Source organism: Perca fluviatilis, chromosome 16 (genome assembly GCF_010015445.1).
Source record: "Perca fluviatilis chromosome 16, GENO_Pfluv_1.0, whole genome shotgun sequence".
In the NCBI taxonomy this organism is placed as follows: Eukaryota; Metazoa; Chordata; class Actinopteri; order Perciformes; family Percidae; genus Perca; species Perca fluviatilis.
The window spans coordinates 8965073-8987903 of NC_053127.1; the positions used below are offsets into that span (position 1 = coordinate 8965073).

Sequence of the window (22831 nt, forward strand, 5' to 3'; positions counted from 1 at the left end):
TATCTTTTGTATATTTGCATTCTTTGTAAACTGCATTCTTTGAATTTTGTATTGCAACTGCTGCACAGCAATTTTCCCCAGGATAGTCTTATCTTATTTGTGTTTGGGGTTTGGAGAGTAATAGAGGGATCCGATCAGGCTGAGATACTTGTTTACCGACGGCTATATATCTATGACCGACGGCAGCTGGACACTGTGTTGTTGGTGTGGTTCTTCGCTCCGCCTCTAACTGACTGATTGGTTCATCTCTCATGTCGTCGCCCCAGATCTCTCCCCACTGGCCAATGCGCACAAAGCCCTTCCTGTACCCTCTCTCTACTGTACTCAGATACGTAACGTGCCTTTGTGCACCATTACGACGCGACCCTAATGGCCTCGTTGCAACTCTAGAATTTAGTGCTAGTACGGGAACAGGACAGCCGTGTTCACACACACTGCTCGTTTCCACATGCGTCCGGGACTGACAAGTATTGCGGCGGAGATGCTGAGCGGTGCTACCTGCAGGGCCAGGCCGAGGCTGGGCAGCCTCCTGCTGGACCCCCTCACCAAAACAGTGCCGCTGATGTCAAGCACGGGAAGCCGCAGATTTCGGTCCACGTCCTCGATGCAGGGGTTCTCAGAGATGTCAAGAGAGCGGTCGAAGACTGTCACGTCGTTTTACAACCAGTCCGCAATCGACGTTTCCGCAGAAAAGGTAATAAAGTGACTTTTTTTCCCGATGCACCTTCCCGAACGGGGCAACGAGGGAGTAAGCTAGATGTAGCTTGATAGTAATGCTAGCTGTTAGCAAGGTTTGTGTTGCGTTCATTGACACTGAAAAGACAATTAAATACGTATTTTTCCTACATGGATGACCGATCCGATTCAAAGCTAACGTTAGCTGGCTAGTTAGCTACGTAAGTAGGCCTTCTCGGGAAAAACCTCGACTTCTCTCTACAACTTGGAGAAACTGTCACCAATAAAACACCTGTGATTAATGTATGCAGTTATTTATTTATTTTAAATAATTTAGATATAACGTAATGCTATATTAAATCAAAACCCTAGTAACTACTTTATATTTGTTTGCCAGATATTGCAATGTTAAGGGTAAACGAAAATACATATTTTTGAAAATTCAAAATGTCCTAGCCCGTTACGTTAGTCCTAACCGCTATTGACCGATTTTCTCCAGAGGACGTGAATGCAGCTCCATGAGAAAATGATGTTTAGCTACTGACATTCTTTAATCTCGAACAAAGTGACGCCATCATGTTAAGACATATTGCCAGCTCACATTATTTGTTGTCACTGATGTTGACCGAGAAAAGCTGCCATTACAAAGCGGTCATTCGGTGTTACCTTAAAGCAATGGAGGTCAAGTTAAACTCAGTCAGTTCAGTGTACAAACAACTTATAATTGTATTTACGGAAACGTCAAACATGGATAGCTCTTTACTCACAAATGCATCTACAAAGTCCACAGCAACCTCCTTCTTCTTATTTGTTAAACATATTTTCTTTCGTTTTTTTCAAACCATTAGAGTTCTTATGCCTGGCAAGAAATGGATGGCTCAATAGTTTGTCATATGATTTCCAGCTGTCTGGTCAGCTTTTTTTCCACAAAGTGTGGAGCAAAACACACACACACTGCAAGTATTTCTTCACAGTTTGCAGCTGCATGTTACTTTCAAATCATACAATGCCCTACTCTAATGTTGTAAGCTGAAATTGAAAAATGTAGTTGTATAAAATAAAATGCAAATGTAAGTGCATGTAGCCACTGATCTCAAAGACCACACACGTGGCTGATTGCAGTCAGCTGCAGTTTTTGTCTTATGACTCTTTTCTCTTGAGCCACAATCAGGTTAGATTTCCCATGTGTACATTGTGTACTTTCCAGATCTGAAGCAGAAGCACTTGAGACAACCTTTTCACATGGTCATAGCCGCGTTAGTCTCGCATTGCCAGACCTTCCTTCACAGCACTGCAGAGGAGAGTCTGCCTAGCCCACACAGCATTGCGGGATGGGAGAAAAAAGTGATTTGATTTATTGGCATTTCTTTAAACCAGTCACAATCATCTTGGGTGGTGCTAAGCACCTGCCGGAGCCGGGGTGCTAGAGCTGTCCCAAACGATTATTTTTTAAACGATTAATCTAGCGATTATTTTTTCGATTTGTCGACTAATCTAACAATACATTTTTTGATTAATCTAACTATTAATTTTTCAATTAGCGATTATTTTCCCATTGCTCAATTATTAACAATTTACACAAAACAAATTTCAATAAGGTTCAAATCTATTTATTCAAATTGTTTACCACTACACAGTTCGAGTTAAAATGATTTTGTAGTGTGACCTGAAGCCAGATGTAGGCTATCAATCCAACCACAAAATAAAGTCACTTTCAGGAGGAATACAAAAATGAAAACTTAAAGTACACAGAGCAAGTGCAAAAAGAGTAGCCTGTATTTGCTTTTGTTTTAACAGTAGGTAAAATAATGAATAAGCTCTTGTTTAACATCCAAGCTCTTCTCCCTTTTAATTTAACTTTAATTATTTGTATCTAAAGGCTGGTTAAGTGCTGTAGGGAGGAGAAGTTGGACAGTTTTTTTGTCTCGTTCCAGTGATTGGCATATCTGGGTGATTGCGTCGGATATGTGTTAACATGTTAGATGTAGTTCCACTCACATACCCAACAACTGCTGAACAACGCCGACACACAGTCCTCGTCTTATCCCCCACTCTCTCGCCTGTAGCCTACTACTGGAACTGACCCCAAGATCGACGTTTTCGAGGCGGGGTCGGCACCAGGCGGGAGGGCAAGGCTCCAGGCTGCAGCCATACAGTCTCGAAGTTTTGCCAAACTTGCGATCTTAACGAGGCCGGCGGGGAACTCTTATGGGTCGCAACCACTCGCCATGCTCGTCCTTTCGCGCTGCTATCTCTGACTCACTCACTGGACCGTCGACCTGACAAAAAACTGCACATAAGCGGAGGAGCTCGGCTAGCTTCAGATAAAATTATTTGTGTCGGTGCATTTACGTAGTCGACTACGTCGACGAATCGTCCCAGCCCTACACGGTGCCGCTGCTAAATAGCCTCGGGAAAGATCTTGTTTTGGTGGAACATGTGAACGTTCAAAGGATGTTTTAGTCGTGCAACAGAAAACTCAGATTGGACAGATAGCCTAGCTAGCTGTCTGGATTTACCCTGCAGAGATCTGAGGAGCAGTTAACCACAGTCCTCTGAAATCCACCGGAGTTTAAAATTCCAACACAAAGGAAGCGGAAAGTAACGGACATCTGGCCGAAAAGAGGGACATCCGGTGGAATTTCGGTGGGACCAGAGCAATCCCGGAAGTGGAACGTCGTGGATATAGACTATAGCAGGGTAAACACAGCTACAGCTTTTACAATTAATAGCTGTTTGACTTAGGTGTTCCAGACTTCCAGTCAGGCCCTTATTTACACCTGGTATTAACTAGGGCTGGGCATCGGCAATGATTTCCCGATTCAATTCCAATTCAAAAGGTCCTGATTCAGTAACATTTCCGATTCAATATCAATTAGGTTAAGGACATTTCAGTACAATACCAATTTTTACCTCCAGATGTGGTCTGGCTAATCCAATCATAATTGCCTTCTGCTGGTTTTTTACACCTTTCATTAACATCCATGTTTTCTTATCCAAACAGATTGCATGTTAATGCACGGTGTAAACAGGGTTTTAGCAAGCATTGACAATATCAATGCTGAGCTTACCTAAATAAAACCTTGATGTTATTGGTTATCAAGGCTGTCTTTACAAGCAGGTTTAATATGTGTCAACAGCTACATATTCTTAACACTTAGTACAGTTTATTTTCAAGACTTTTTACACTATAGCGTGCCTATCATGTTGATGTGACCATGTGCTACCTTGGGATCATGTGGCACATCATTGTCCTGTAGGTGTAAAGCTGTCCATTGAATTGGTAATCCTGTACTTATCCGCTTACTGTTTTGGAGACACATAACAGGTTTCTCCCCCATAATACATGATGAGCATTAGTGACTTTCTGTGGCTGAGCCTGGTCGACTCCCTGCACACAAAAATATATATTTTATACATATAAATGCATTTAAATTTGCATATTAACTCAATACCTTCTATGGTATTGACCGAAACAACCCAGTACCGAGTAGTGTCAAACCATACCTGCTTTCGATCCTTTTTGTACCCTGATCTAGAAAAAAAATCTATTTTGTTTGCTCGCAGCCAATCGCCGCAAGCGATCTTCGGTTAAATGCGATGTGTGATTGGCCCACTATCATGACACCTGCTGCTTCCATTCACATGATGGGTATAGAATGAAGTAGGGGAAAAAGCATCAAATGAAGTACTCTCTGGGTATCAGTATCCCTTTAGGGCTACTGGTATTGGTACAGGTATTGTAATGTTTTTTTATTTAAATGATACCCAGCCCTACTCTTAACACATGTGATAGTCCCTCCAATAGCAAAATAGACACGTTTTTCATGACGTGGTACGTGACCTGCAACTGTAAATGTGTATGTGATCGTACGTGTTAATATCTCCCCAGGCCTCAGTGCGACTGACCTTAGCAACCCTGCTGTATTCTGGGAAGTCTCCCGATGGACACCACGTCTTGGTAAATATTTCAGCCACATTGAGAGAACTGCCAAGTGTACCTTTTTTAATGAGAAGCTCTTTGATCTCTGTGACTTTTTACTCACTTGCCTTTCTCTTGTCTCTGTCATCTGTGTGTGCATGTGATTTCAGAGCAGTGCCAAGTACCTACACAAAGAGCTGCCTGTACGAATCTCCCATCGCATCAAGGGCTTCCGCAGTTTGCCCTTCATCATTGGCTGCAACCCCACCATTCTGCAAGTGGTAAGAACACAATTTTCAAGACACACTGCTCCTGGCTACAGTGTTGGAGCTGTACATGAAGCGAGGGAGTGTCGGCCGTGCAGCAGATTCTATAATAAGAAAGCGACAACTGGGCCACGTCACAGGAGCGTCATGGCTGAACTTTGAATGAAAGGAAGGAAATTCTTAAGGTGTAGATAGGTAATAGTCGGTCCCCAGCTTCGAACGACACAGGAGCTAATTTTACTTTTATGAGTAACCTGAATTATACAAACCCCTATTTAGTGGCTCACTGATGAAATATTGCAATATTTATATATTTGCAGTTTTACAAACTGGGTGTCTGGCGTAACATTTTGCCAGGAAGAAATGCTGTATACAGTTTTATTTTTTTCGTTGTGTGTGTGTATATACACACACACAAATTGAACTTTGCACACAATTCTGAAAACGTGAAGCTCATGCATACATAGACATGAGCTCATGTATCAACAACATCAAAAAAATCAGTAAAACAATCAAGTTAAATGTTGCTAATTTTCGTTCCATCAGAAATCACATGTCCACAGAGGCTGCCAAAATGTTCTTACATTCTATGATTTTCACCCATCTGACTTATTGTTTGACAAGCTGGTCCCAGGCCAACAATAGCACACTGAAACCACTTGAATCACTTTACAAACAAGCCATAAAAACTTTAGATCAAAAAACTAAGCATTTCGATCACTGCTTAATTTTGAAGAAATACCAGCTTTTAAGCTGGGAAGACCTAATGAAATATGTAAACATACGTTTGGTATATAAAGTCATTCATAACCTAGCTCCACCGCCACTTGTTGTCTATATCAACAGAAGATCAGATACTGTTCAAGTCACAAGAGGATCCTCAAGAGGAGATTGTGTTATTCCGATGCAGAAAAGTTCTTTTAGTCAGTTAGCCTGGTCCATCAGAGGGTCAAGAGAGTGGAACTCAATCCCAAACTACATCAGACAGTTAAACACATATACGTCTTTTGCTGAGCAGCTAAAACACTGGATGGTCAATACGTATACATGTCAGCACTAACACTATTTATGATATATTATTCTGTTAGTTTGAGTCAACATACATGAATTTTACTCATTGTTTCTTCCTAGTTTAATACTGCTTTTATTGATCTTAATGGTTATATCTGTTCTAATTATATATATATATTTATTTATTTATTTATTTATTTATTTTAGTTTATACCCTGTTGATTTCCCTTGTTGTATATCTTTCTGCTTTAGTGTTGTGTCTTGTCTTGCTTTGCTTGTGTTTGTTTTTTTTGTATTTTGTTTTTTAACATCGAAGGCAGGGGACGACAGATGAAAAATAGCCTTTTGGCTAATTCTGCCTTTTTTAACCCATGTTTTATTAATTTGCACTGTCCCCTTTCATAAATAAACTAAACTCAAACATGACTCCAGATCATAGAAATAGAATGAGATTAATTTTATTCCTATACTCCAGGCTGCTAAATTCCCCACACAGTTCCATTGTTTTCACTCCAATATAACCAGGGCTGACATCTTAGGCTGGTTGCACCAACAAGGATTCATTTAATCTAAGATTAGTTTGAATCAGAGTTTAGCAAAACTTCAGAGTAAATCCAGGTTAAAAATTAAGCATACCTGTATTGCACAATTCAAAACGAATTATGTTTAAGTGAATACAAGGTAATTGATGTAAACCAAAATTAAATAGTTTATTGTGCTGCTGGGACCTAGTAAGTAGGCTACAAAAGAGGGTAAACCATACATTTTCAGCTGGTCTCTATTCCTCAAGAAAGCATTACATTGTTTGATAGCTAGCTAAAAAGTCCGTTAATTAGCCTGTAGCTATTCCTCAACAAAACATTACATTGTTTGCTAGCTAGCTAAAAAGCCAGTTTTATGTTATGTGCCTTGTACTGTTTTTGTCTGTAAAATGTACAAATATTTCAATAAATACATGGTTTAAAAAAACAAAAAGTCAGTTAATTAGCCTGTAGCTATTCCTCAACAAAACATTACATTGTTTGCTAGCTAGTTAAAAAGTAAGTTAATTAGCCTGTAGCGAAGTAGAAATTTCTGGGGGGGTCGTCTCCTATTGTATGAACCAGTGATACGTACTACACTTGTTCTGTTGAATGCTCTTCTGCCCATGACAATTTCCAAACACTTTCTACTTCTAACACTTTTCATAGGGACTGGTTTCTTCAGGAGACGGTCATTCCAATGACAACTGTCCACAGTGACGTTTTTTGAATATCCAGAGCAACCAGGGCACAGTTCGTGGAAAGACGCATTGTAGTTGAGTTTTTCAAATGCCACTTGGGACAAACAAAATTCCTTTTTAAACCCCCATGTATGAATGTGGTGGCCAAGCCACACACAGAATTCTCCAATAAAATCTCCAAAACTATCTGCATGGCTGGGGGTGCCTGGATAGTTCACCTGGTAGAGCAGGCGCCCATATAAAGAGGTTTACTCCTCGATGCTGTGGCCCAGAGTTCGACTCCAACCTGCAGCCCTTTACTGCATGCCATTCCCCCCCCCCTCTCTCCCCATTTCATGTATTCAGCTGTCCTCTATAAATAAAGGCCCAAAATTATCTTAAAAGAAACTATTTGCATGCAGATTCACAAACAATGAAATGATGTAAGAGTCTGGATGTATCAACTTGATCATTCATCAGTTATCTGTAACTACTTATCCTATTCACGGTCGCGGAAACGCGTACCATGTTTCTTTTATTTTCAGTGGGAGTTTGTGGTTTGTCTCCAGGGTGGGAACATTGTTTTTCCCAGCAGTACGATTGACCAACTCTTCATGTCTTGCTGATGAACTTTCACCTAGATTCCTTCCTTTCTGGAGCTCGTCTGTGCAGATTACATAAAGCGCCGCTCCTTTTATAACACCACCAGTTGTAATGTAGGTCGGGGGCTTTACTTGCTCTATCAGCTTTTCTATCAAAAAGAAAACAATACTTGAAGCTGATTTTTGAGTTTCAACAGATACACATCAGGACATCCAGGTTATGAATTAAAGTTTAATTTAGTTTTAATGTTTCCTGGGGAGGAGTTGGTCAACTTTGTTTGGACGCATCCTGAAATGTTCTGTAATATTAGCCACGTGTGACTTGTCAGTGGTGCGGGGCCCAGTCAGGGGGCCGGTGCTGGTGATGTGATGCTTAATGGTTGGATGGACAATCACAGAAAATCTGTCTAACTACAGCCTCTCCTGTGCTTTCTTGCAGCATGAACTGTACATCAGAGCCTACCACATGCTCAGTGACTTTCCCTCGGTGAGTGACACACACACACACACACACACACACACACACACACACACACACACACACACACACACAGACAAACAGGAAACCCACACACAGGGTAATGACTTCATTTCTCAGGGAGTGGTTTTACTCATGATCATAAACGGGAAGTGTGAACATTTGTTGTCAAGACTTTTGATCTGCCTGCATGTAGCAGTCCCAGGATTGGTTGATCTGTTCAACACTTAGCCAATCCGTGTGCTGCCCTGACTCCTATTTCCATAAAGTGTTATTTTTTCCATTATTTAGGTAAGGTATTTGATTTGCAGGTATGAATAAATGACAAAAAGATGCAAACCCTCATGTTTCACAAACACCTTTTTTGTTTTTTACTTTTTACAAAATGCGACTATTCACAGCTGCACTCAGAACATCGTTGTGCCTTTTTTAAGTTCTCTGGGCACTAAATTGATATCTAAAAAAATGATATAAAAATGTCTATATTAGATATTTTTCTATATGGTTGCTATCGCAAATGTTGGAAAAACTAGTGGCCGAACTGCGTTATGGAAATATTTACGTCATTTGGATGACGTTTTACGCTCTGATCCTTGCACGTTGTGTTCATTTTGCACTAAAGTTCTTAATAAAATGAGAAAATACTTTTCATTCATTTAATTCAGTTGTTTTACCATTTCATATAGACTTTATGAATTTATTAAATTACCAGAAAACATTCTATATCAGTGTTTACCCTATAATTGTACAGGCCAGGCCAACGGGAACTCCCAGCAAGGTTTTTTTTTTTTTTTTATGCCAAAAATAACGGCAGATATCCATTGCGTTTCCCCTCTAATCATTCTGCAGCAACGCACTGCCGTGAATCCATGAACGAGGCAAGTGTCTGGTTAGTTCACGTTTGTAACAGCACGACAGTCGAGTGTGTTATCTAAACTGCAGTTAAAGTGAAGATAACATTGTCGTTGAAAAGTAACTGATAAATATAATATGAGACTTTTAGAGTGTTCACTTGAGAGCATGAATTTGGTGTGGTGGTAGCACCCCTCCGGACCCATCCGCCAGGCTGAAGCAGTCAACCTAGGGGAACGGCTGTATATCGCCCAGCCCAATGTCAGGATGGATTGAGTTTCTGTAAACATGTACAGTGTGGAATGTAAGCCAGGCTTCTTCAGTTATTTCTTGGTTGACAGTGACAGTAAACCGCCTAAGCCTCGGCTCTGTATTTAACTCTTTTCCCATTGTTGAGCTCTTGGAAGATATGATAAGTTTGTTCATTTGGCTCTGTGTTAGTAGATGTAAAACTGCAGACAGCGCCAGACCTGCTGAACACGTTTTCTGTTCTGCACTGTAGACATGCTGGTACCCATTTGTTCCTACATTTAGATTATTTAGCAGGAGTTGACTATAATAGTTCTGAACTGTTATGTGGGTTAAAAAATAGATATTTGATTATCGGAGAACATAAGATCTTTTATGTGTAAGAACCGACTACCCATGCTTTTTGGACTCTGGGTGCTATAGCCTATAAAGGCTGACTAAACCACATTAAAAAGGGGGTGGAGTTATCTGTACTGTAATAGGTAAATTATAGTGTATTAAGAATGTACATAATGCATATTTCCACAGCACTAATACAAAAAGAAATAATGTTTTCATTTGCTCATTAATTCAAGTAGCTTCTACTTTGCAGGGTTTTTTTGTTTATCATTTTGAAGCTACTGTCAGTGGAATTCAACACTTTCTGCAGGTTTTTCACATTAAAAAGAGTTTCATTGATGGTTTGAGTAAAAACTTAAATATTTCTGTTTTCTGGGGGGAATAAAGGGAGAAAGTAGACCTGCACGGCCTGCACGATTCGGGGAAAAATATGAATCACGATTTTTTAGCTTAGAATTGATATCACGATTCTCTGCCACGATTTTTTTCTCACAAAGTGTTATGTTTATTGCACACGTGAACCAGGACAAAACAATACAAATTGGCAGTACCAAACAAAGATTTTCTTTGGCACCTATAGCACATTGTGCATCAATGTGCAAGCCTGTTAACATAGAGGCTTCAATGAATAAAGAAGATAAAAGTACATACTGGCCATTTAATAAGTACAGTAGGCTACCAAATAAATACTACATACACTAAATATGGCCTTGATACAGGCTCTATCCTTGAACATGTCTTTACATAATTAAAACATGTCAATGTCAAAGGAGAAACTTTTTTTTTTTTAAGTCATTTAAAAATTAAATCGCGATCGAGATTACAATTTTATAACGATTTATCGTGCAGGCCTACGCTCTATATGCTGAATTTGACAACAGGTAAACATGGAGGAAGTGTTGCATTAACATCATATTTAAACGGGAACAAAAAAAAGCATCTTAATAAAACATATAAAATATACTTAAAAGTATATAAAAGGCCTGTCTTAGTAGAGCTTTATAATGATGTCACGTTTTAAAGAGTAGATTTGAAGTGTCCCTTTCTGTTTACAGATCAAGGATCAGGACGAGGAGGCACAGTTCTGTAAACTGGTGCAGCAGCTGCTGGACGACCACAAAGATGTGGTCACCATGCTGGCCCAGGGCTTCAGAGAGTGTCGCCGACACATCCAGGTAACAACTGCACCTCCAAAACTGCTGGATGGACCCCATGTTGGAAAGGATTCCCCACAAATGACTTTGTAATGATAGCCTGTGTAGAGTATTTAATTGAGGACATTTCTATAGTTCATCAGCGTAATTTAAGTGTCCTCCAGCTGTTGGAAAGATTCTGTTAAGCTTCTAAATTTATGTCTTAAAGGGGTGATAGAATGGTTATATAGGGTATTTCACACTGTTCCTTAAGGTCTCCTAATGGGTTATGTAACATTGGTTGGGCTGGAAATGGCCCAGGTGCTATTCTATGGGTCTGTGAATACCCTGTGAATATGGCCCTATTTGGAACGACAGCTTTTCTTCCAAATATGGTATGCTCATGAATATTTAGATGAGCTGCGTGCTTATTGTTTGAGCGAAGCACATACACATACATTGGAGACGAGACAGCAGGTCTCATATCTAAGACACTGCAAAGTTATACATTATTTGTCTGCTATTTCATTACTAAATTCACTTCAGAGACTTTTTTTACGCGAGAAATCAACTATATAAAGCTCAAATGTGGGCCGTTTTACAAAAATTGATGGCTAATTGCAAATTTGGTAAGACGTGTCGGACTTCAGGAGCTCTGACGAGACAGACACAGCGCTGCACACACAGACACAGACAGACACAGAGCTGCACGCACACACGCACGCACACACGCACGCACACGCGCGCACACAGACACACTGTCTGAGACAAAATGTTTCGACACTTCCATTATAACTAGTGTTGTTGTAACGTTACCCTTGGGACATAAAAAACCTTCACCAAAGAATCACAACTCTGCCTGTAGCTAGTCAGCGCAGGAAAAATTTAGCGTAGAGTGAATCCCTGCAGGCACGTCCTCTGCAGCGCTGCGTTAGATCACGCTCCATTGTCCGATATACTCGTTCTAAACACTTTGTTCTGGGCCAGTATTCCGTTTTACAGCCTGGAACAATGTATTTATGACCATGGTTCATTTTCAATATCCTTGGAAAAACTTCCAAACTTTCTTCTTTTCTAAAGTACACGGCGCAGCTCGTGTGTGAGATCCTGACAGAGCTCCAGCTCATATAATGGGTCAGTGAAGGGAGAGAGGCCGACCGGGAAGGCATCAAACCCGGCCGGCAGTCTCACGGCAGATTGTGGAGCTCCTGAAGTCCGACAATCATACAAAATTTGCAATTAGCCATCAATTTTAGTAAAACGGCCCATATTTGAGCTCTACATACTTGATTTCTCGCATAAAAAAGTCTCAGAAGTGAATTAAGTAATGAAATGGCAGACGAACAATGTATACAATTTCTGAGATCTGCGCGACCTATTCAGAAGACTAACTGACCTCAGATCAGTCAGTGGCCTATGTAAATTTTGGGGCATTACAAAGATAGAAGGTAGAGCCAAATAAGGACGAGTTGAGGAGTTGACGTCAACTTTTAGCTTGGTTGAGATTTGACCGTTTTCAGCAGCAGTTTCAAATTGTTTTTGCATAGGAAAGTGTTGTCAATGGGACTTAAAGGTTCTATGTATGCCCTGTTTTACCCACCGAACTGTCATAATTCAACTATGACAAGGTAAACTCTGTTTTGCATTCTATCATCCTTTTTAAGAAGCGTTAAAGGTTTCTTGAATCTGTCATTTTTTGCTAATGAAATCTACTAATCTGCTCTTAAAATCAACAAGGTTAGTTAATAGTTTAGATTTTAGTTTTAGAGCAAATCGGTCTTAATTTGATGGGTTTCATTAGCTGTTTTTTCCTACTATTGCAGGATGAGGCAATCATCCGCAGCTTCCTGGATACAACACTGTGCTCTCGTCTGGGAATCCGAATGTTGGCCACGCACCACCTCGCCCTCCACGAGGACAATGTACGTCTGAGTGTTTCTGGGATTCAAACTTAGTTTAAACATTTGTCCTGTGTTGTTTCCCTGGAGTAGGATATGTGGTTAGCCTAGAGTTAGGCTCGTTGGTTGTCCAAGTATTCTACAACGTCACATTTCCCAGTAACGTCTGACTTTCCCATTTAGTATGTAGCTCTCAGCCCAAAGCCCAGTAGTTCCTACTGAAGACATGGATCTTTAAAAAGCTCAGTCATTTCCTAAAACAGCTGGGGTCTCATTTATAAAACTGTGCGTAGGATCCTTACTATAAGTGTACGTGCGCCCAAAAGCCCAAATTGGCGTACGCCGAAAAAAAGTCAGATTTATAAAACCGTGTGTACGCACACCTGTAAGCAATGTTCCCTTTATAAATCACAGATTGACTACAAGCGTACGTACGTGGATCAGCCTCTTATCCCGCCCTGTACACACCCACTTTTAACCATAAATAGTCAATGCAAAGCACCTCGTGAATGCTGATCAGTATGTTAATGACCTTGGCAGTTGTTTAACTTTCGTTACACCGAATCATGCCGAATCGTGACGACTGGCGGAGAAAAAGCAAAAAACCTCTCAGACGCTTGGGATTTGCTGCCAATTGATTTATAATTTCGGCCTGTTGTCGCACAGTGTAGGGAAACCGGATCTATAGACTACCCTTTTATTAATAAAATCTTCCAAAACGGCAGGCATTATGGCACTCGGGGACAGCTTCGATATACCAGATGTATATAATAAGATTTAACAGAACTATATATTATATTCAAACAAGCCTTAGTGATAAAGTTGAAGATTATATATAATATTTATTTAAAAAAACACTTAGCTGTCTGACATTTCCCTCTGGAAACAGCCGGTTTCCACCATAGTGGCGAGGACCGGGATATGGCACGGTTCCGGTGCGTTGTCCTCTCTACTGGACCCAATTCAGTACATAGATCCAAGAGCGCAGCTATATTACTATTACTATTACAGCTATATTAGGGAATTTAAATCGGCATATTAGCCAGTCATCGTCATGGTCCCTGAAGTCTCTTTTTCTCCTGATTCTTCCATTAGCGTAGTCCTCCTGCAGGGCCAGCAGTGCCATCATGCAGCATTGCGCACGGGGTCACTGCAGTATTTATATGTTTACAACAATTTGTGATTGTTAACACCTTGACAACACAGCATCAACTAGTGGTATCCCCCACCCCGAGATACAATTTGAAGACGAAATGTAATAGGCAAACATACTTTTCTTCATGCAGGTTTTGTCATGAACAGTATTAAAGTTTGGACCGATAACGAGGACATTAAGGGTAACGATTGCGTGAGAGCAACAGCTGTATTTCCAGACTTTGACATTTGATGATATATGCACAGTTTTAAAGACATATATTTAGTTATTTACACTGTGCTCTGCAGTTATCTAATGGTAGGGTATTAATGTATTCCATGCAGTCGGGCCATCCCCTCCTCCTGCGCTCCGTAGCGGACAATGTCACGGCGAGACAGCGCCGATTTAAATATTAAGAACACATTTTTATTTAAGATTTGAGTTGGAGGGGTTTATGGAACAGTTATCACTCAGTACAAGCGCAAATAACACTGCTGGATTTCATCTTCATGGTAATGTGGATGATATGGAGTGAAAGAATGTGCGTGAGGCATCAATACTAGAAAATATTACGAGTAATCTTATTCCCATTTACTCTCTGCAGTCTGACTTCAGTTCATCACCTCACCATCTGCGTCGCCAATTCCTATTTTGTCTCCAAAATGTGCGTACGCATGGTTCAGAATTTGCGGGAGGACTGCACATTCAAATCATAGCAATACATAAATCACAACCTTTGCGTGGGAAGTGGCGTATGCCCATTTTCAGCCCCGTTTTGTGCGTACGCCACGTTTATAAATGAGACCCCAGGTCATTGTAGTTTTTAGCAAACATTACTTAAACAAGAGGATACAGTGCATTTGTTGGGGAATACTTTTAGCTGTTGGGAAGCAACAGTTGAAATGGTATTTTAATGTGTCGCATCAAGTGAATTAATTAATTAAGGAGCTGGATCTACATTAGGAGAAAAAATCCCACACAACTACAGCGGTGGATTTTGAGTGCTCTATAAATAAAGATTATTGTTGTTATTATTATTATTAGTAGTAGTAGTAGTAGTAGTAATTATTATTATTACAGATTGAGAAAAACTACAGTCATATATATATATATATATATATATATATATATATATATATATATATATATATATAACACACACACACACACACACACACACACACACACACACACACACACACACACACACAGTTTATTTGATTTGAGTGAAAAGTTAAATATTTCTGTTCTTGTTTCAGCCTGATTTTGTTGGGATGATATGCAGACGTCTCTCCCCGAAAAAGATCGTTGAGAAGTGGGTGGACTTTGCCAGGTAGGTGTTTATTTATCCCCTTTAGATGACTTTCCCCTTCTAAATGAGCACTTTGTTGACTGAGGGAAGTCAAAGTTCAGCTGATAAACTCAAAAACAAACGCGTTTCAGCGCCTGGAGCTGTGAATGTTGTTTACCCTCTGTAATCTTATCAAAATGACCTTTTTTAGAGTCTGTGATTTTTACAGACTTTACAGAAAGTTCACACACTTTGTGGACTAATAATCAGCTTGGAAATGATCGATGTATAATAATTTAACACAAAAGCATAAATTGTCCTTTTAGTATGAATTGTAATAGCTTTGCTGACCCCTTCACTTTTTATCTAGCACCATCCGGTCAAAATCTGTGCTATATTTTGGTTTATGACCTTGGTTTATACCTGCAAAACTAATGACATTCCCATCAGCCTCAGCTTTACTTTGCATTTAGTGCTAATTATCAAATGCTAGCCTGCTAACACACTAACCTGGGATGGTGACCATGGTCAACATTAACGGTTCCTTCGGTCCACCAGGCGCCTGTGTGAGCACCAGTACGGTAACTCGCCCAGAGTGAGGATCAACGGGCACGTAGCAGCTCGCTTCCCCTTCATCCCTCTGCCTCTGGATTACATCCTGCCCGAGCTCCTCAAGAATGCCATGAGGTAACCTCACCACTCATACATACTGCACATGTCGGTGTTGATCCACCTCCTGTTGTTGAAAGACCTTGAGATCTAGAGATGGAGATCACAGTGTAGCATTTTCTTTTTCTCAAGTTTGGATGGAATGATCAGTTCTCGGTACAACCTACAATTACATTACATTCATTTAGCTGACACTATCTAGGTTTGGGGGGAAAAAAACTACGTAGCCTATTGTTTTTTGCGACTGTTTTGCCAATGATTGACCTAAATATTTTCTGTTTATACGGTAACCCGACTACATCATATTTGTTTCCAGTAAAACAGAGTGAAAGCAGAAAATGCAGAAATGTACTTCTTTACGAATGAAATAAATGTCAGACTGACTGACATGCAGTGTTGGGAGTAACAGCGTTTAAGTATAACGGCGTTACTAACGGCGTTATTTTTTCAGTAATCTAATTAATTACTTTTCCCATCGTTGCAACGCCATTATCGTTACTGAGAATGCGAAGTGGGCGTTACTACAATTTGATTGAATGAAGCGCGAGGTGTCAGGCTTTGGCTACACATCAGCTGCCTGGAGAGAACGGGGGGGGGGGATGATGACACCGTTGCAAATGCGATGATCATTGGCTGGGTGGGCGGATGCCCTGCTCACCCTGTCTCACTGCACGCTCTGACTACCACTAAACACAAGACTGCGACAATGGCGAGCCAGGGAAATTCAAAGGTAGCGTCCTCGAACTGGAAGTACCGGCACTACTTCTCGCTCATTGAAATTAAAGGCAAGAATGTTTATGTAACATACACGCTATGTACAGGAAAAAGACTTTATCCACGTCTGCCTCAAGCAACTCGAATCTTATGAAGCACCTTTATTCAGTTTTTATGCTCCACATATCTGGAACAAAATCCCAGAAAACTGCAGGTCCGCTTCAACTCTCAGTTCTTTTAAATCAAGGCTGAAGACCTTTCTTTTTGATCTTGCCTTTCTTTAAATAACCTATTTTATCTGCATTTAAAAGTTTAACTGTTTTAATGTTTTACCTAACAGTACCTAATATTGCCTAACAGGGCTTAATAGTGCCTAGAACAGTGCCTAACAGTGCATAGCAGTTTTTTTCTTTTTAAATTCTTATACTGCACTGTAAATTTTATTCTTGACTTTGAATGTTTTTAAATTGTTTTTAATTATTTTCTGAATGCTCTTTCATGTTTTACGTAAAGCACTTTGAATTGCCCTGTTGCTGAAATGTGCTACATAAATAAAGCTGCCTTGCCTTGCCTATCAACACTAATATGCTAACATGCTAATACGACACTTGTTGCTGCTGCTAGCCCAACCCCAAGCCCAAATGCAGCTAGCATGATCTCTAGCGAATGCGACCGAGCCACTCTGTTTAAAGAGTTGGATAGTGTTCTGTTTACTGTGCAGTAGGCCTAATATACAGTTAGAGATTTGCACTACTTAATGGCCAGATTTTCCTTTTTTGTTTCTTTTTACCCAAGTTTACATTTGTGTGTCTTAATTTTATTTTCAATATTTATTTTTTATGTTTTTATTTCTATGCATATCATATGGCAGGCTGCAATCTATTGAGTTCAAATAAATACCAAATGTTCTAAAATACGGTGTGTATATAGTGTTTTTATCCTTCAATCAGTCAATATAAACATCTTTTGACGTTAAAGATGTTATGGAACGTGATGGCGTTATAGAACATATAACGTATAACATATAACAACAAATAACGTCACAGTTACTTTGCTGAGTAACTAATTACTTTTACAATGTGGTAACTGAGTTACTAACTCAATTACTTTTTGGGAAAAGTAATTTGTAACTGTAAGTAATTACTTTTTTAAAGTAAGATGACCAACACTGCTGACATGTCAACAACAAGTAGTTTTTAAGAAATGTCTCATGATATGTTGTCTCTAGAAGTGTATTATTCATCTTTTTTTTTGTTAAGGAAGGCAAAGAAAATCTCAATACTCAATACTATCGAATCACAATACTTGTAGAATGGCAATACAAATCTAATCTGCACCCGTCAAAGAATCGTATCGGGACAAAAGCATATGGTCCCAGCCTTGCTTCCATCCAAAGCGACTTACAATAAGTGCATTGATGCGAGTACATACAATTCATCAAATAAGCAAAACTGCTTCAAGTGCTACATTTTAAAATCTAGAAATAGACAGGGCCAGGATGCCATCTGAGTAACAGCGTTTTCAGTGTGCGACAGAACATGTGTAGGGTTTCTGCTGTGCTGAAGTCACTTGGGACTCAGCAGCTCGTTCCACCATTGTGTAGTCAGGGCAGAATGTGGCGTAATTCATCTCCCTTTGTATCCTTTTTCGAATGAATTATTAGTATATTATTATCTACCGTTCACAGAAAGTGTAATAACCTGTGCTTCATATATTTTAACAATCACTCTTATCAGTAAAAACAGCCTTTTCGGAATCAACAAATATCTTAATAATAGGTTTTGGCATCAGGTGTTCCTCCTCATGGTTTTATGGGGTTTCATGCTGTCCCTGGCTAACATGTCTGCAAGCTAGACTTGACCCTTGAGTCTTTTATGAAATGAGAGCACACTTTGCACACTGACCATTTACTCCCAATGACATCTGTTTATTTGTCTCCTCAGGGCCACCATGGAAAGCCATCTGGACACCCCATACAATGTGCCTGATGTGGTCGTCACCATTGCCAATAACGACATTGATTTTGTCATCAGGTGAGCGGCTATGTCTGTACAATTGCTACTGGTTTAAATGAAAAATACTTATTTATAAAGCAATATTCAAGTTCCATAGGGGTGTTTGTCTGGAGAGGCCCTTCAGGTGTTGCTATCAAAGGATAAGATCCAGCACTTAACTATAAATCTAATCCTACGGCGTGGCTGCCATTTAACTCCTTGCCTTAAGTATGAAAATACTTAAGTCTTAGCTGGTGTTTTAAGAAAGCTGGAGGGTTTTAATTTAAGCCAAAGAAAAGGACACTAGTCAACTGTTGTGTCGCTCAAAGCGTCCAAAGATAACTTTTTTTTTTTTTCTTCTTTATCTTTAAGGATTTCGGACCGTGGTGGCGGCATTCCTCACAATATTATAGACAAGGTGATGGACTACCACTTTAGCACGGCTGAGGAGAGTGCACAGGATCCCCGCATGAGCAACTTGTTCAACAACATTACCAACAGTGGAAACCAGTCCAACCCTATGCATGGGTGAGAATTTAAAAGTGCAGTCACTTGGAGAGATATTTTGTCAATTTTAAATCCAGCTCTGTGTCATGCCAGTGTGGGCAGTGTGTTTAGATAAATGGTGTGTTCCCACACAAAGATGACACAGAGCTAGATTGAAATCGGCCAAGTATCCCTTTGACCTGGCTTGGTATAATCATTGACATTTTTTAAGATTTTGCCTAAGTCTACACTAACAAAAAAGGTACCAGGCGTTCTGGCATTGACAGTTGATTTCTAAAAGTCTGTGTCTTTGTCTTCTGCAGGTTTGGTTTCGGCTTGCCCACGTCCAGGGCCTACGCTGAGTACCTAGGCGGTTCTCTGTCCGTACAGTCTATGCAGGGCATCGGCACTGATGTCTACCTTCGTCTGCGCCACATTGACGGCAAAGGAGAGAGCTTCCGAGTGTAAAGCTTCGGTCATCCTCGTAGATCCCAACCTAGGGAATTGGGCCATGCAGCAGTGCAGAGCGTTCCCTACCAGCTACGGCTGGAATGGACTACAGGACTTTGGTCCACAAAGTGATAGCCTACACACAGTATGTTGTCCGAAAGCTCCCAAATTCACCAACCCACTACTTGTTTTTTGTTTTGTTTTTGCCTTTCTGATTATAAGCTATGTTAGCTCTCAAGTCGATGATTATAGTTGTTTTTTTTCCTCTGCGTTTTGTACCCTGTGGCATGTCGTCTTGAAGTTTTAACAGGAGTATGAATTTTTGAATGTTTAGGTTATCGGGACAAACGATGTGCATGATAGTGGACATTGACGTTAATGTGGAAGGAAGGAAAGAAATCTTCAGTTTTAAAGAAGTTCACTTTGAAGTTTCATAGCCTCAAAATAAGATCAGACAGTTTGATGATTCAATGTTTCAAATACAACGTCTGAGACACTCCAGCAATCCTGTCAAAATCTCCTCAAAGTGCCCAAAGCTGCTCACATGTTTCACGATGATCCATGTAGTCTGAATAACGGGATCCTTCCGCTACGTTATCAGCTGTTTGTATCTAAATCTAAGGTCTACAAGGGAGAACCGCAGTACACAAGTATAACTTAAGTGCTAAAGCATGTGCTGTAAAACCTCAATTCTTGACAAACTGTAGTGATATTCTAAAAAACCATCTCTTGAATTCAGCTCAGAAAAAAAATAAACTTCCCAAACACCAAAAGCTCATTTAACATCTTTGTTCAGCAGTATTTTTGTGGAGCTTTCAGGCAGAGAAGCCAACCGAGTTGTTCAGTTGCCTTACTGTGTGACGCTAGTCCTTCAACCGCATGCCGACTTTTCTTGTCTTGATTTTGTTGCCTTTATCGGTTCACACAGACGTACCATGTCAGTCAGCTTCATTAGTTTGATGTCAGATGTTGTTGGTCTTTGCACAATGAATAGAAATCTTTTTTTTTTTTTTTTTTGAAAGTGTGTCCGTTGTATTGCAAGTTTGCTGTCTTTTCTAAAAAAGTTTTGTATAAGAATACATTTTAAGATGGGTCAACGACTATGGACGTTCAGATCGGCTAAGCTTGCTAGACTTATTTTTTTTTTTTAGGTTCATTTTCTCCAGAGCACAACTTATTATGTCTTGAGACGACAAATGTACATATGTGTTTTTTATTTTTATTTACATTTTTTGTATTTTGAGTTGTTTTGGAGCTAATTTAGAAATTCCCCCAGTTCCCCAACGACTTGTCACTGCTAAAGGTCTCCGTATGCTTCAAAAATAACAATGTCGTCCGACCACTTTGAAAGAAAAGTGTGTTGATACCTGTTACGTATGGCCACAAACCTGCCATGATCCCCTTATGGCTGCATCCCCTATCACTTTTGTGATCCTACAAGCATATTGAGTCACTAGTGCAACAACAAGAATGCAATCCCTCACAGACTCCCCACGCACCAACACGACCATATTTTTTTCTTTTTTTCTTTTTGCTTTTTAAGCCCGTCATTTTAATAAGAATTACTAAATTAAAAGGTTATCTCTTGTTATCAAACTTTTTTTTTTTCTTCTTCTGTCACCTGAACTATCATCATCTATCCAAAATATGTCCAAGTTTGTTTCAGTCATTCCTCTCAGCCTGAAAACTTACAAATGAGTACCACAAAAAACATCAGTTAAAATGAAGTGTGATTATGGATAAAACTGACAAAATAATCAAGTTGTGATCTCAAAAAAATGAACCTAACGTGTCTAACAAACCCTGGCCTTTCTGAGTCTCCAGTTAGTTATGTAATACAGTACAGAGAAGAACCAAGAAGCCAAGTCCTGAAGTTTAGAAATCTGCCCAAATGATTAACCAACTCAAGCACTCCTCACATGTTGTTGAACATTCCCCAGTGGGCACCAGTTGTGAAGCAACACATCAACCTGAATTTACACTTTGTATCTGTTGGGAGCATTCGTTATTATATTAGCTTATGCTGTTTTTGCTTTTGTTCTTTTTCATCAGAAAGGAAATTGTGAATCTTGAGCTGTAATTAACAAGATGATAAATCTATGAACTTTGGAAACCATAAGAAGTTAGGATTCAAAGCAGTTTATTTCTTTATACAGATTAAGATTTTGGACTGATTTGAGCTTTAGAATCATATACACTGTGTAAACGACCTAATGGAGAAAATGGCACTGTTTTTTTGTCTTTGAAAATCTATCAAAAGTATAAGATTCGGAACTTCTTAATCTTACGAATTCAGCAACTGGCTCACTTGAATTTGCCCTCACAAACAGAATGCAAAATTAGTTTACATATACTTGTTCCCCGAAGCTTGTGAGACCTTATGAAAACATAAGTGAACCAGTTATTTCAGTCGTAAGATATATTAAATCTGCACAAATTTAATTTGTGAAAGGCTCGTATTTATTTTGACGTATGCAATAAAAATAGCCCCGTATAATTCACAGTTCCAGAGTGACTGAGAATGGCCTGTATTATCTGTACCGGTACTTGTGTTCTTGCTGAGGCCGTGTATATGCATTAATGTGTTTATTGTGGCTTTGAAGGTTATGAAGATGTAGTAAATATGTACTGTATGCATGTAAAACAAAGGGGGAGTTAACACCACATAGCTGCCAGACGCTGTTAAATAATGTTTGGGTTGTGTCCATTTTGAGATACATTAAAAGGTAACCAGCATCATTCTGAGAATTTCTTCTATTCCAAAAATGTTACTGGTAAAATGTTGAAGGTGGCTTAAAAATTGTAGCTCTGGCAGCCAGGCTGTAGAATGAAATGTGAACTGTCTGCCCTCTGCTGGCTCATGAAGAGAAATGCATTATTTTAGTTTTTGAAGGGGAACAAGATGTACAACGTATACGGTCATTTCTATTTTCCATGTGTCTGATTTTGTAATTTTTGCAGATCAAAATGAGAATAAACAAACAACAAAAAAATCATTTCAACATCCTCTCCAGTACAAAGCCAGATATTGGAGTCATGTTACTGACTATGTGCTGCCATGGAGTGTTTTGTCTCCTAGACTGAATTTAGTTTTCTTTTGTGTTCAGGACTCTTTAGACATTAAATTTTACTTGGTTGGAAATTAACTTTTCATTTGGTCTTTTTATTTATTTATTTATTTTTTACTCATTTGTGATCAATCTGTTGAATTTTCAATTTGAAAAAAATATGAAAGCAGTTTCATGAAGAAGTCATAGTATACCGGTATTATGTCGAAAAAAAGTCATGGTATAGTATATTGAAAAATAAAACGTTCATAGCAAGTGTTCATGGCATGATTATGTTGAAAAAAATCAAAAAGCATAGTATGTTAAAAAAAAGGCATAGTATAGTAAAAGTCATGGAAAGGTCATAGTATGGTAAGTCTATAAAAGTGATAAAAAAAAGCCATAGTATAGTATTTCGA

The 22831-nt window shown here is 39.4% G+C and overlaps 1 protein-coding gene across 1 annotated transcript; it reads left to right on the top strand.

Moving 5' to 3' along the window:
• The first annotated feature begins 287 nt into the window (after window positions 1–287).
• bckdk (branched chain ketoacid dehydrogenase kinase) lies at window positions 288–22511 on the top strand. Its single transcript, XM_039778316.1, has 11 exons — window positions 288–694; window positions 4568–4636; window positions 4768–4878; window positions 8117–8164; window positions 10651–10770; window positions 12552–12650; window positions 15021–15094; window positions 15611–15739; window positions 18379–18468; window positions 18802–18957; window positions 19239–22511. The coding sequence occupies exons 1-11, from the start codon at window positions 449–451 to the stop codon at window positions 19381–19383; spliced, it is 1287 nt and encodes a 428-aa protein (XP_039634250.1). The 5' UTR covers window positions 288–448; the 3' UTR covers window positions 19384–22511.
• Window positions 22512–22831: the final 320 nt, after the last annotated feature.